Source organism: Mesitornis unicolor, unplaced genomic scaffold (assembly GCF_000695765.1).
Source record: "Mesitornis unicolor isolate BGI_N332 unplaced genomic scaffold, ASM69576v1 scaffold31421, whole genome shotgun sequence".
NCBI lineage: Eukaryota > Metazoa > Chordata > Aves > Mesitornithiformes > Mesitornithidae > Mesitornis > Mesitornis unicolor.
The window spans coordinates 43,983-59,818 of NW_010162263.1; the positions used below are offsets into that span (position 1 = coordinate 43,983).

A 15,836-nucleotide genomic window follows, 5' to 3' on the forward strand; every position below is an offset into this window, starting at 1 on the left:
ACTATTAAAAGTTTTTCTCTGTTCCTAGCTGATATGCTCTGTGTGCTCTCTTGATGCCAGTCTTGTTAGGAGCTCTCCTAGCAGACATTGCAGATGGCGTTTGGCAGAGGGAATTCCCTCCTGCTGGGCCATGTGAGGCCGCTTCAGTCAATCCCCTTTCTGGAGTCCTCTGCGTGGTCTGGGCCGACTTAATCCCTTCCTTCCCCAAAATGTCTTTAATTCTGATTTACTGAGGAAGTGATACTTAATATTGTTGAGCATTATCTCAGTTTCTTGAAAACACAGGTGCTGCTGTACTGGCTTGTAGGTTCTGCTGTGTCACTTCTCCGCCAGTTGTTGCTCACACTGAATTTTCCTACCAGACGGACCAACCAGAAAGAGAGCTAAGTTCTTTCGAGCTTTACATGAAGCTTGTAGGTGTCATCAGGGATAGTATTTGTCCTTTCTGTCAATGCATTTCAGTCTTTCTGCAGATTATTTTTCAGGGCAATTAATTTTTCTACCCAGGCAATCATTAAAAATATATACATCTGTGTTTTGACAGCTCTGTGCAAGTTGTCTTGACTTGATAGGTCCCAACACCTCCTTCCTCTCTCCATAGAAGACATAGAACTCATTAAAAAATGCCAGAAAGATTAACTTTCCCCTCATTTCTTTCTTTCAAATTAGATACACTGGAGAATTGATATCGTTATGTGGGTCAGGAAGAACTTAATTTACTGTAGAATAGCAGTATTTCAGGGTCGAGTGTCTCATCAAGGTGCAGAGAACGAAGTGCAGCCTGACTAAAGTAACCCAAGTCTTCCATTAAAATTCTTCAGAAAATCGCCCGACTCTTAATCAGGCTCGCAAGAAGCCTTGCGTCTTCCCAGCAGATATCCTTTGAACTCTTCCTGGCTCATTCTGGTCTTTAGGAAACTAATTCTGCTTTGTGCTCTGCCGCTGGTCTCTGCAGCAGCAAGGAAGCTGACTGCAGGCAAGGGAGTAGAAACCTGTGCGAATTGTGCTCTCCTCAGGGTATTGATCCTAAATGCCTGCTAGCTTCAGATTAAACAGGCATGGGAAGAAATAACAGATCTGAGAGCTTTCAGCAGCTCTCACCTGCTTTTTGTTTCTCTTTGATCAAAATGTTAATGGCAGAGGAGGCTGAGAACGGAATCTAGAAAGGAAACGTACTGAGAGCATGGGTCTGACTCTCATGTACTGACAATTGAGAGGTGTAGATATGAGCGTGTAGTAAGAGTCAGGATGCAGTCAGTGAAGCAGCTGGCTGGACACATGGACTTGGCTGTGTGTCCTCTGTTACAGCCATTTTAGCGCTGAACAAAAAGCAGATGGAGAATCCTCTGAGCCACCTGAGGGAGTGAAAAATTCTCATCTCATTATTGCTTGTCCCCTTGAGATCACCTGAGACGGGGCATGAGCCTGCCAGGGGTTTTTGGAGCTTCCTTTTTTGCTCCTTCCTCCCCACTGCGTAGTACATGTTAAGGTGACAGTGATCAAGAAATAAAATTTGCAGTTCCAGAGGCCAAGCCTTTGGCAGCTCTGCTTGGTGTGGCCACAGCTCTTCCAAGTGACCAAGAAAAGGAAGAGGCAACCAAAAGCCATAATAACCTCATGAAAGATGATTTCATTGTGATTTGTGGCTTTCAGACAACTTCAGGAGAAGACGTCCGTGACTTTGCCAAGGTACTAAAAAACAAATTTCGAACAAAAAGATATTTTGCAAAGCACCCCCGAATGGGCTACCTGCCTGTGCAAACTGTCTTGGAGGGAGACAACATGGAAACGTGAGTAGCTCTAAAGTGTCTTAAGTAGCAATTCATTTGGTCTGCTCTCCGAGCTCCCCAGCTGGTGCCAACTCTCTTCACTTCCTAAATGCATAAAGCCTCTTTATTTCTTTCATTTCTGTTAACCTCGGCTGGCAGGAAAACACAAGCTGGGGTTCCAATTGCCATTGCCTTTGTCTGTTTTCACCTGCCCTTATGCAGGAACTTCAGCTTCAGTTGGTAAAAAAGAAATACTTCCTGGCTTTCTGACGGCCTTATAAACTTTTAAGTTTGATATGGCAATTTGAAGACTAATGATCTCTTCATTAAATTTTTATTTTCTTCCAAATGGATATCTTTCTGTGGTTTTATTTTTTTAATTAGGCTGCTGTGTTTGCAAGCTTCCCATCTGATTTCTTCTTTTCTCACTCTATAAATTTAGTCTTATTAAATGGCTTTGATGTCTTTATGGGAAAAAAAAAGCAATAATGATGCACAGGGAGAAATCAATGAGTTAACCCAGTTCCCTTTGGGTTTTTTTACAAGTTTAATTAGTTGTTTAATGGCAATTGCACGCAGCTTGTTCTCGCTCTTTCTCTCTTTTTAAATTTTAGATTTCAACTTCTTTCTCACTTTTTGGTTGGTTGCTCTTCACGGTCATTCATGTTGGTCTGTTAGATTTCTGTTTTTTAGTTGTTGTGATTTTATTTTTTTTTAACCTTTCTGTAATTATTTTGCTGCTGAGTTTCTTCTGCCTCTCTCTTCACCTCCTCATTTTTTGTCTTGCAGTCCTGTTACTCTGATCAACTTCTGGCCAGTAGATTCTGCGTGAGTACTTTTGCTGAAGTGTGCTGCTGCTGCTACTGCTGCTGCGTTCCCTCACTTTTTTTGTTTGTTTCTTTGTTTAGTTTTACATAAGTTCATTTCCTTCTTTCTTTACGATTATTTTCTTTGGTACGCTCTCTGAAGGAAGGTTTTGATCCCAAATGCATAGAATGGGATAAATCCAGGAATTCCCAGCAGTTGTGGATTCTGTACTGTATACTCTTTCTGGAGTATGTATTTTCATTGAATTAACAGGGATATCGGTGCAGTCCTACTAATGCTTATGAGAGTTTGTCGTTCAAAAGTCTGTGTTTCTGAATAAGTGTCGATGCCTCTGAATGTATACTAAATGCTTTTTGGAAGATATAAATTGAACTCGATGGATTTCATTCAGGAATGACGGTTTATAGAGAAAGCTATAATTTGGTTTCACGCTCAACTGTGCTCACCCACACACTCGCGTGGCCCAATTAATTCAAAGCTCACTGAATATTTTCTTACAGTTTATTAGATACAGTAAAATCTGTGAAGGAAGGCTGAAATGGGGAACTGTTTACTGTATTTATTTCAGAAGTTAAATAAGCAGGAGTTTTCAGCTATGAACTGGATTTTCACTCTTGCACCATTCCTGCACATGCATTGTCTTACTGTTGTAGTAATACCCTCAGCATAAACTAAAGATATCTATCTATATATCTCTAGCTATATATATATCCTTACCATTGTGGCATTTGCTACTACTAGTGTTACATGGTTGATTTTAGAATAATGTTAAATAAGGATTATTTTTAATTCGCATATTGATACCTAATGAGAAAGTAATGAATAGAATTTTATATATTTCTATATGGTGAAATGTATATGGCTTTGCACCTTCATTGAATTTTTGGTAGAATAAACAAAAGTGAAATGTATACATTTGAATATTGATTTATATTTTTTGTCTGGAGCACAAAAAATTGGGAATTCAAATGAAGTGCTCCTCCTCTGGGAAACTGACTTTAAGCAACCAAGAAACACATATAGTACTGCACACCTCATATGCTTGAGGGTTCACCCTCAGAACATGCCAAGAGGCTGGAGCCAGACTAATAGAGGGGCTTTGAACTTTAGGATGCATTTTCGTTTATAAATGCATCTGGGGATGATGGCAGCATACGATATACTCAACTGTGGATCCAGATTTCTCACCCTTTAGGGCAACTGCAAAGTTAAAAGTAACATTTACAGAAAGCTTGGATAATATGGAATGCCATTGCTTTGCCTGACATAACATGAAATTAAGCTGCAGTAACTTGCCTAATTCTGGCTCACTCACTGCAATAACGTTGTGGTATGCCTGCACTGATAGCTTCACACTGAAGGTTTGGTGTTGTATACTACAGCGAATTTAACTTACATGTAACACTTAAGAAAACTTGAGAAGTCCTGAGAAGCAGAGTTTGTGCAGAGAGGCTGCACCTTTTATCAGACCAACTCGGGTATCTTTCTGAGCACAGTCCTTTCATCTGGTCTGGCAAGAACTAGAGGCTGGAAAGAAGAATTTTGTTCTGCTAACTTTGTTCCTTTCCTTAGTGCTAGACCACCAGGGCTACAACACAAATTACTGAGCTAGCCAAGTTTAAAGCTGTTTCTCAGTAACAGGGCTGATTCCAACTTCAGCAATCAAATCTCTTATCCTGGTTATCATAAAACTTTCCCATTTTTTCTGAGATCTTGGCTTTTTCTGGTGCTGTCATACCACTTTTCTCGTAATCTTTAAAGTACTCCAGAAGAGCATAATTTGGCAGCATTCAGCAATGCTAGTGCTATCCTGATATCAATATGTGGTATAATATCTGGAACCATTTATTAACACATACATACATACGTACTTTTTTTTTTGTTAGAAGTTAGTAATTCTGACTGCAATATTAGGCAGTAATTTGCACAGATATTTTGCTTGCTAGGCGTTAAAGGGGCAACTCTCGCTTTTTGTGAGAATTTGTCATTTTACTTGGACTGTGTGATGTCAGTGGCACAAATAAAATTTACTTGATTCTGCACTTTAAGAAACATCAAGTGACATGCTGAACAGCAAGAAAAATGCCTTTGTCCTGCCAGCTAGGTCTCTGGGGTGCAGGGAATTGCAGGAGGTGGTGTTTGCCACTCAGTCACCACTTGACAGACTGGAATTCCTCAGGCTGTTCCTGCAGACCCTGCTTGAGCAAAGCAGCTGTGATGCCCCTGTAAAAGGGATGGTTATCTTGGTTAAATATTGGCTGTGTTTCTCAGCCTTCTTGCTGACTGTTCAAGCTGATTAGGTGGACTGAGTATGTGTGCTCAGAAAGGAAGGGCAGTGAGCTCTAGTACAGGTGGTCATCTAAAAGTAAGTCTACACAACAGCCTGCAGTGCAGCACAGTCGTTCTCAGGCTGGCTCAGATACTGGCAATACTGTACCTCCGAGCAGCTGAATTCAACAGGAAGACTGCAGTGCTTCTCAACAGGTTTTGCTTTCATAAGCAAACTTTTAAAAAGCTTTGAGGTAGATCTCCACTGTAGTATGTTTTGAAGTGGAGACGAACCTGGAAACGTAGCCTCATCCACTGCCTGCAGTTGATGGAATGACAGAAGCCGCTCCAACAAGTTACACAATACTGTGTTGTCTTAAAAAAATTATATATGTATGTATTTCACACCTTATTCACTTCTGAAGGTAAAGCTTGGTTTCAAGGCAGCCAGTATATGGTCATGCAGAGTCAGGCCCATCTTTTGCCTTGCACTACTGCCAAAAGGGACATCACTTATCATTGCCCAGCTGGTTCCAGCCAGAGGCTGTCGTTTCCTTTGTAATGGTACAAATACATGTGCAGTGCCAGGGTAAGAGGGACTAGGAGAATGATCCAGCTCAAAACTAAAGCTACTTTTAACACAGATCTCCTAGTCTGTGCACTGTATTAGCAGCAGTATTTGTGTGTACATTGAAACCAAGACCTCTTATTTTAATGATAGTACCAGCTTAGACCAGCTTAACATCTCTGTGCGTCAAACAAACGAAAAGATGGGGATACCATCAATTTATCAGAAAACCGTTGTTATCTTGCTCTCTAATCCAATCCTCTAGATAAATTGCATCATTTTCCTCTCCCTTCCCTTCAGTGTAGATGTTCTTACACAGAATAGGGTATCAGGTTGCAGAGAAGCAATTGCCCATCCACGTGTATCTCTGCTGTACTGAGGTACTCCATGAACTGAGTATTTATCCTCTGGTGTGCTGTGGTATTGTTTGAACTTGCGATGGGTAAAAGTACAGTCGGAGGCCAAAGCTCATTTCAGACAAAATGAGATTTGTGATACTTGGCCTGTAATATCTTAAAGAGAAAAACTTTGCTGTTCTGCAAGAAGAGACATTAATGGTCATGAATTTTGTGTATCTAGCATGACAACTCTGTGAATGTGGAAGGATCCTAATTTTCTACAGCCCTTTGCAGGCTGATTAGAAAACTAGAAGATGACCAATCTAGTAGATTTACTGCAGGACTATCAAATTCCCAACACAGTTATGAACCACCAGGTTATTACAGTTTTGGTGTATAACCAGCAAATAGAAAACTTAGCCACTCTTGCAATGCAGTGCAATCCCTATTGGGCAGACCCAGCCTGAACCACAACATTCAACAATTTAGAATGGAGGGAAAGTCCTTCCTCTGTCAGGAGTTCCAGAAGAAGGGTTGGCAGAGGTGGAGTAAAGTTGAAATTTAGCTAAAATACTAGATTGCTGTACAATTTGGGAAGCTGCATCACTTTTTGTTATTCCAGCACCTCCTCATCCATGTAGATTGGCAAAATCCCACGTAGCAGCATAGGGTGCTCTCTGAGCTGCATAGGCAGCATAATTCAATGGTGACGTTTTCCAGAGCTGAACCTGTAAGAAACAATACTCTGATTCACGAGGAAAGTCCCATGAATTATTTTCATCGTCAGCAAAGTGAAGAGGACCTCAAACCATCTGATTTGTCAGGCAGAAAACCCAAAATAGTTGACAATGTTCTCCTGTATAACACACTGATTTATGATTCAGATTACAACTCTGGAAAGACACTAGGCAAAACCATCAGTGCCTACAGTGTGTTATTAAAGGCTCGTTTCAGACATTTTATGTTTCTTGTATTTATTTCTAGTTGCTCGTGGAGTAGTCCTTAAAGGCTTTTTTAAGTGGGATGTGCCGGAGCAGGGTGGGAGGAGGCAGAGGAGAGGTTCCCAGCAGGGCTTTCCAGCCAGCAGGGCTGCATGTGAAACAGAATTACCAATGAAGGAGGCAGGTGTGAAGGGAACACCAGGGTGAAAGCTCATCCATAAATCCTTTGGAAAAGGTTTCTTTGGGGTTTGGTGTGAAGAAGAGTCATTGCCACAGAAGGATTGCAAAATGGTCGAAATCCCCAGTGTGGTACCACAGAACATCGCACCAACGGCTTGAGAAGGCACACACAGCGTCTGGAGTTATAACTTGCTGTTTATCAAACATACCATAAGCATAAGGCATAGAGATGTAAGGGTATAGGTATAGCTAAGTGTCTTTTTACTTTCAAAGGGGTATTGTTTGTGATTAATCAGTGTTTTCTGCCTTATAGGCCTGCCTCGTCCCCTCAGCTTTCACATGATGATACTCATTCACGCATTGAACATTATGCTAGCAGGTATGAGACCAGCTGGACATTAGGCAGATCTTTCTCTAAATAATCATTTTAAAAAAAAATTCCAAAGGCTAGCTGATACATGAGGGCTTCCTAAAGAAAATAGGGCTTGGGGTTTTGTTTTCCGGGCTCTGGGATGCAGAGCATTGCCTGTGGTTGCTGCTAACCAGCCTGTCAACTAACTTGCATGCCAGAGCATTGCAGTCAGAAGTGGCCTTTAGGTCCTGTGGGGTCTTCGTTAAGCTGTGCACTCGGGTCACTGACATTTTAGCAGGACCTGTAGTGATAGGACCAGGAGGTAATGTTTTTAAACTAAAAGAGAGTAGATTCAGACTGAGTGTAAGGAAGAATTTTTTTACAATGAGGGTGATGAAAACCAGGAACAGGTTGCCCAGAAAGATGGTAGAGGCCTCATCCCTGGAAAACGTTCAAGGTCAGATTGGACTAGACTCTGAGCAACCTGATTTAATTGAAGATGTCCCTGCTCACTGCAGGGGCATTGGTCTACATGAGCTTTAAGAGTCCTTTCCAACCAAAGCCATTTGGTAATTCTACGTAGGTTTTTGTTTTTAGTAAGGACCCTGGTGTAATTGTACAAATCAGAAAAGCAGAGACCTCCAAACTCTATGTGAATCTCAAGTACCATTTTAATGTTAAGTAATTTGCCTTGTGGAATACCACAAACAGGATATTTCCTTGATTTGGAGGGTTAAAATAGTGGTATATCGCTGCTTTAATTCACTTGTCTGCCTTCATGCTGCTCTTAAGAATCAAAGAATGGGTAAATTGCACAAATATGAAAATACTTTTTCTGCCAGGTGAGCAAATTTACAAGGGTTGAGGTAAAGAAAGATAGTTATTCCAACCTCCTATTTCTCTACCACAAAATCACGGGATAAAGAGAGGTATTTTGGAATTAGGCAGGACATTTAGGAGGGGCTGAGTGTTGAAAACCAATGAGAAATGACTTATCGTTACAGTTCTGATGATGACATGGCCGGGTAAAAAGCAATTTGTGTAATCTCCTGGCATCTTAAGGCCTTTCTTTGTTTGTGGAATTAATTAGTCATGAGGAGTGGAATATAACCGCAGAGAAAGGGTTGAAAACTTAGAAGTGAGTTTAGCCAGGTCATTGTAACAAATAAACAATCCTTTGTGATAGCTTGTTGCAAAACTTTTTGATAATCAACAGTGAGTGTAAATTAATTTGAGTTTCAAATTCATCAAAAACATCACAGTCTTTAATTCTTTCCAGAATGTTAGAGCAAATAAAGTGTCTGGAAAACACAACTGATTTTAATGAGTCATATTTCTTTTTCCACAGGCTAGCAGAAATGGAGAACACCAATGGTTCTTATCTAAATGACAGTATTTCACCTAATGAGAGCATGTAAGTAGGCTGGTTTAGTATTTTTGACGTGTTTTCTTGTGAAAGTTAAAAACTTGTAATGAAATTCTGTAGTGCTGAATTTGCATGGCCATGTACCACAGCTGGTTCAATTCCATGATGAACTCATGTTGTTTCAATTTGTACCATAGTGTTTCGATGTATGGCTTATAGCTTAATACTGAATTTATGCAAGAGTTGATTGATACATTCAAAATTAAAATTACTAATTTCTTTTAAAAAATACTGATTTATTCAACAAATAGTTCCCATATTGGAAAAAATGCTCATCATCTGATGTGTTTTAAGGACAAAGAGAAAAAGAAAACCCTTCTATCTCAACAGCAAGCTTAATCATGGTTAAATAGTGTTGAGATTGCAAATGTTGTGGGCGAAGTGTCGTTCAAAAGGCTGGTGGAGCTAAGCAGAAATCTTTGGTCTACAAATATGTGAAATAGAGGGACTTGTCCTTGCCGTGAAATAATAGAAGTAGTAAACTTTAGGTTGGACAGATCACTGACAAGCATTCATTTTTCTACTTTAAATGCAAAGTCATAAATAAAAGCTTTTAAAAAGCAGTTCAGTCTAATGTCACACCAAGACCTTTTTGTGGTTTTCTGACATGTTAATGTATTTCTCCTCTCTCACTGTTTTCTTGATCTTGTTTATTCTCTGAACAAATGGACATAGAACTAGAAAACTACCCATGAGTAATGTTTCTGGAAACAAGATAATAGCACATAAGTCATCCTTGTGCTTGAAAATTTGGCCTTAGTTAATTAGTGCAGGAGAAGCCATAGCACAGATCTAAATCAATCAAATACAAAAAAACTCAAACTGCAACTTTTCTGAAAGTGTTGTTTTCTATTCTACATAATCTCATTCTTGCTACAGTTGAAGGGGTGGATTTTTTTGAAAATTCAGAGTCTTGTTTTTGTTAAATTGGTAGCATTCCTTTAAAGTGCAGTATTCTGGCCACTTTTCACTTACTTAAATTGAGATTCCAAATCATGAGTATTTTATGAGGTTGGTTGTGAGCCTGTGAGATGTTCTTGAATAGTAATAAGGCTGTATCTTTGTTTTGAAGTAGTTTCTCTTTTGACTTGATGGGATTGTTACCTACCAACTTTGAAAGAAAATCCCCTGTACAACCAAGTACATTGTTTCAATATATTGATTCAAAAAAGGAGGAAGTTTAAAACAACACCTCAGAACTGATGCATATGCAGTATAGGTTCACTCAGTTAATGAAAACTTACTTTGTTTCCAAGTTGTATGGCAATTTTGTATTGCTATGGTTATATAGGGAATTTCCTGCTGTCTCCACTGCAATATTTCGGTGTCCTTAGTCACAAAAGCATACATAAGCAGTATCTTTCTTATTACACTTTGATCTTACTGTTCCATTCTTTCTTTGGTTAATTAAAAGTTGTATTACTATGATTCAGTTAATAAGTTAACCACTGGCTGTCCAGTTTGTTACTCAGTTTGTACTACTAAAATGAGAATAAGCGTGGACATTCTGAATTTTGTAAGAAATATGATCCACATACAAATTGCAGCAAAGTCAAAGCTCACCATGAATTCACGACTGTCATTCTTTCAGTTTTGTTTGTCAGGTTATGCCTAAGTATTTTTTGTTGACATTCTCACGAGTTTTGGATTATCGGGCTTATAATTGCAGTTAGAGTGGTAGATGGAGGCAGGAAAGGAGTGAAATAGAGATATATATATAACACAGAACATTTTGATCTGTAGTGCCACTGTAATTACGTATACAAAACATGTGCAGGCTGAAAATCACACAAAAAGAGTGTGTCTTGCAAAGTGACATGATATTGCAATAGTTATGTCACTTTTTCACTGTTAATTCACTTAAGATGCATAAAGGTATTTATAAATGCAAAACAGTTCTTTGAAGGAAATCACAGTTGAAATGTTCCATGAAAAGCATAGATTTAGGAACTGGCAAGCCTTTAAAATTCTGTTTAAAAAAGGGAAAGGATACTTGTTGTGAAAAATTACTATTTCTCTTTTATGAACCAATGTTCATGTGCTCTATGTTGCTTTTGCACTCCTGCATCATTAACATTTTCAGGAACAAAATGGAAACAAGAAAAATTCTAATTTTTGTACAATGCCTGTTGAATTCTGGATTACAAATGTAACAGAAAAAAAAACCAACAGCTAGACTGGATTACTTTGTTATAAGTAAGTACTACAAGAAAAGCAAGATTCCCAATAGCAGGGTCATTTTTTTCCTGTCCTTGACTTCTGGTGTCAAGAGAAACCCTCCGTGGTTTCTCACAGTTACTGCTGGTGTTAGTTGCGTAGCTTAGGGCCTGGATGCATCTCCTTAGCACCTAAACCCCCTATTTAATTCTGGGAGGTGGTCGAGGTCTTCAAAACTGGATTTGCTTTCAGAGATGTTTCTGTTTCAAATGCTGGACAGCTTTGTGTGCAGTAAAAGTAAAGAAAGATATCATACCTATTAAAAAGAATATATTTGTATTCTGACAGTGTACATCACTTGTAATTAAAATAGAACAAACAAACAATTAATTCAGTGAAAGGTAGCATAATTTCATTAGATTAAGGCAGTATTTTTTTATTACAACCCATTTACAATTTTATAGAAAAATATAGACAACTAGAGGACACCTTTATTAAAGAAGGAAAATTTGTAGGCATAAAAAGAAATGCCTTGCCTTTGCCTGAATAACCCACGCACAGCACAGATCAGGCAGCAGAAGATGGATTTTTTTCCTCCAGGAAATTCCTAATTGAAGTTAGACAAAAGAGGAAAGCTGAGTTTGTTCGTTGTGGCAAAACTCACCTTTAAGTACCTGAGAAGGAAAATTCTCAGAGACTTAGTGAGACAGTTTGGCAGATTTTGCTTTAAGGTACATTGCTCTGCTGTCCATTACAAAGAGTTCAGCAAATCTTTCTGTAAGAAATGGGAGAGTGGGAGTGAGTCACCTCCTCACATGCATTGCGAAGTTAAAGGTGAAGAAGAGAACAGCCTGTGTCATCTTTCCTTGTTTTTCAGCGATGATGAGCACTTGTTAATCCAGCACTACTGCCAAAGTCTGAACCAGGAGTCCCCCCTGAGCCAGCCCCGAAGCCCTGCCCAGATCCTCATTTCTCTGGAGAGTGAGGAAAGAGGGGAACTGGAGAGGATCCTTGCCGACCTGGAGGAGGAAAACAGGTGGGTGATGCTGCCAGCTGCTGCAGCCCTTGGGCGCACACTGCAGGGGCAAGCGAAAGCTTTCTCTATATAAGCAGTGAGGCTGACATCTTGTCTCCATTAACTCATTCCCACTTCCAGTGCAGGGATGAGTCAGCACTGTTTCTTTCACAAAATCTTCAAAATTGCAAGCTTCAGAGACATATGTGCATCACCTGATACTCATGGTGCCACCTGTGACAAGCTCTGCTGGCTGTGTCATATTTCCTTTTGTTCCACCATTTCCTTTATTTCCAGATAGTAATGAGCTTCGTGCCAGTGTTACTTTATTTTGCCAGTGTTACTTACTTTGCAGTGACAAGAGGGAAGGGCGTTGTCTCCATGTAAGGGTCACAGAGAGAGAGAGAGAGCAGGATTTTTCTCTCTATTGCCCCTACCCCTCCCAGGGGGAGGATTAAGAGAAGGGAATAGAGAGAGAATAATAATTAAAAAAAAAATGCTCCGCACAAGGTTGGAAGTTAAGACTGTAACAAGTTTAATGAAAACAACAGGGGAAAGGAAAAGGGAATTAATAAGGGACAAAGGATATTTAACTACATACAAAACCTGATCCCAGTAGTCCCGAGTGGAAGAGTCCAAGCAGTGCCTCGTGGCCGCTGTGACTGCTGTGACTCGTCACCAGGGACCGCAGTGGTGCTGGGGAGCAGATGATGGTGGATGCTGCCGAGCACATGGAGCTAGGCCCAGCCGTCCCGAGATGCGACAGGAGGCAGCCCAGGAAAGCCAGGAAAAGCCCACGAAAACCTCATTTTTTTTATAGACTGTGGCCGGAAAGGGGAGGGAACAGTACTGATCTCTGACCCTCCAGAGTCCTACAGACACCACCTGTCCTTCCTTTTCAGGCTGGTAACCCTTAAACCATAACAGGTGTGCAGATTTCTGCACCCTCGTCTGGGAAATACAGGCAGAGGTTCTTGGAAAGACAGGCTTTTCTCAAAAACATTGGCCACTGGGATACATGAGGTTTTGAAATTACCTCAATTCATTTGAAGTAATGAATCTGTGAAATAATTGTACTCTATAGTTAAATAGAGTTCACTTCGATAGCATTTTTATGGATAAAATTAGTTATAAGGTTGCATTTTCTTCAGAAAAAGTAGTTCTTTCATGGTGGTCAAAACTTCAATCCTCTTTGAGTTTGCTTAGTGTTACTTGTTGCCATTTCTTTAGCTTTTCAGCGTCAAGTATAGCTTATGGCTTTTAATTTCAAGTTTAGTTGAAGTTGTCTTCATTAATCACCAAAAAAACCCCCAACAGGATTCTTGTGATTCTTGCAGCATCACAGCATCACACCTCTTTCTGAGGTACTCCAGAGTCATGAGCCATCAGCATAAAACTGGTACATCTTGACCCTGGCAGATTTGTGAGTGCAACCATGAACTACCAAAATTAGGCTGTAAGATAGAAATAATTTAGATCTACCAAAAAAACCCGCTTTTATTTGCCTTCCGCTGTCTTCAGCTTTTATGGTAAAGTCTGTTGGCATTTTCATGCTCTTTTTTTCTTGCTTGTTTAAGAGCCTAGGTACTTTTGTTGACATTGAGAGTTTAATGCAGTAATCATTTACCTTAGGCATGTCAAGAAAATAATGCAAGACTTGGCACTGTCATAGATCTTCTCTCCATGCATAAGTCTGCTTTGGATGGGACTAATCAATTATAGTGGCTCCATCACCCCACCATCTCCATGAGACTGGTGTTGGGACTTCTTTACAAAGAGCAGAGCCTGGACTTGCAGAACAGCTCAGGTTGGTTTTGGCGTGGAGAAGCCTGAAATGAGCTTTTCTGTCACCTGGAACAGGAGGAAGATATAGATCTGCCTTATGCTTCCTTCTGGACGTGCATCAGCTACGCCTCTGCTGATTAAGCCCATTTTTCTGTATAAGTAATAGGCTTCACCCAGCAAGAGGAAAGAGCCTGTTTTCCATAAATACCAGTAGACTTAGAAATCTCCAGATGCAAGGGCAACAAATTTAACTAACAGTTTGTTTCACACAGGCTTTTTTTTTCCTTAAAGGTATAATTTGCTATAAGAGTTACTCTTTTAAGCCACCATTATTTTCTCATGCCCTCATGTTTCCAGTTGTGTTGCACCCTTTCTGTGTTCAGACTAAAAAAATCTTCAGACCAGGTTAAGCTGGAGACCAAACTGCTAGGATTTGACTGCTTTCTATGGCAAATTTGTAGCAGAGAGAAAACCTGGAGATTATGTTTCCGCCTGCATGAAAAACGCCGGCACAATGTCTGACGTACGTATAAATAATAATAGACTGGTGAGTAAGCAATAAAGAAGAACGGTCAAGAACAGACTTCTTTTTCAGGAGGAGTTCAGAAAATGTAGAGGATCAATAGGCAGAAAGGGTGGGGAAAGCATTTCGTACAGAAAGCTGTAGTAAGCACAGCTCCTGCTCTCTGAACAGCAGCAAGATTTTGTTTGAAGCAAACCCCAATCTTCCTACTACATAGCACAGTACTTCTGTATTTAAGAAATATTGTTTAACTAATACAGTACAGATAGTAAAATACCTTAGTTTTCAGGGGAGGGGTGTTACTTCTTTGAACAGCACTAGGAAGAAGGAAAAATATCATAATGCTTTTCTGTCTGTATACAGAATAAGCTGTCCATCAGAAAGGAGGATGGTTTTTAGAGCAGCCTAGTTTTAGATTAGAAAGGTGGTATATGAACACTAGTATAACATGGAGTTAGATAACTGAACAGGCTAAAAATTCCTTTTTGGGGTTAATGCCTTAGATTTCAGTATGAGCTTTATTTAATGTAATAACTGCTAGTGAGGAGTAGCATGTTAAAAGATCACTGACAGAAATTGTACCTTAAAAATTGCTGTTTTGAAGGTTGCCAATCCTGGATTAAACAAGAGCTATTGACTGTAAGCTTAGCTATTTGTTGTTTTCTCATTTGTACTGTTAGAGGCTCGCCTAGGGACAGGATGCCGCCACAAGAAACCTCGCCTTTTGAGGATGCTTCAGGTCTGAATGTAGCAGGGACAAAGAGGTCTGTTTCTGTAGGACAGCATGGAGGTCACACTGCTGTGATTTTCATTGATTATGACAAAATCATGACTTTTGTCTCTGCAAACTGCTATAAATAACTTGTACTTAAAATGTGAGGTGGATGCTGAAAAGCAAACAAGTTCTTCTTGTCCTTATAGCTTGTCACAGTCAGATAACCATGATTTTATGGAGGAAACACCGATTCCTGTTTAGAAAAATAAGCTGTTCAGACAGTATCAGTCAGGAGTCATTCATATAACTTACCTACCTTTAAATACAGTCTCGTCCCTTTAGATTTCTATTTTCTAGTCTTTTTCCTCCTTTGAGTTTGAGCAAACATTTTTTGTCTGTTGCCAGAGGTAACCAACAACCGAGGACCTAATTTCTTGTGTGAACCCAGTTCCAGTGGGTGAACACGTATTCCTTCTTATGCTGATCCTAAAAATGCCCTCTGAGTAAACGTTGTTTATTGCCTCGGCATGAAGGCTCAGTGAATCCGCAGCTTGGAAAAGAGCTGAACATGATGCCTATCACGTTGTGACCACCTGGCCCTCAGCCCAGCCTCACAGGACCTGGATTGGTTCAGTTTCACTGTAAAATACCTTGGATCTTGTGGCCAGAGCGCGTCTCCTTGCTGGTGCTGAGCTGGATGTGATGCTTATGCCTGGGAAGGCAAGTGGCTGGGCAGAGAGTGGTGTTACGTAAAGAGTCATCTTTTCATCTTTTCCTGCCCATGTTGACACAACTTCTGTTGCACGCACTTTTGGTGATTTTTGGCAATGAAGATACAGCTCTCTTTGCTGTAGCTTGTACTATTTTACAGTTAGAGTCTGCAAATGCGGTCGCTTCTCAGCAGCTCTTGGGAAAGCTCCATCAAGTATCAACTAGCAGCAATACTATGATATTTAAAACACTTCACTGTC

The 15,836-nt window shown here is 40.0% G+C and overlaps 1 protein-coding gene across 1 annotated transcript in view; it reads left to right on the forward strand.

Moving 5' to 3' along the window:
* Positions 1–15,836, forward strand: part of LOC104547760 (dystrophin-like) — a gene marked incomplete at both ends in the record, with an annotated part of 73,386 nt that overhangs the window by 37,344 nt on the left and 20,206 nt on the right. The window contains 5 exons of the mRNA XM_010193577.1: positions 1,654–1,790; positions 2,559–2,597; positions 7,206–7,271; positions 8,593–8,658; positions 11,705–11,863. Coding sequence (XP_010191879.1) covers positions 1,654–1,790; positions 2,559–2,597; positions 7,206–7,271; positions 8,593–8,658; positions 11,705–11,863 — 467 coding nt within the window. The remainder of the gene's footprint in view (positions 1–1,653; positions 1,791–2,558; positions 2,598–7,205; positions 7,272–8,592; positions 8,659–11,704; positions 11,864–15,836) is intronic.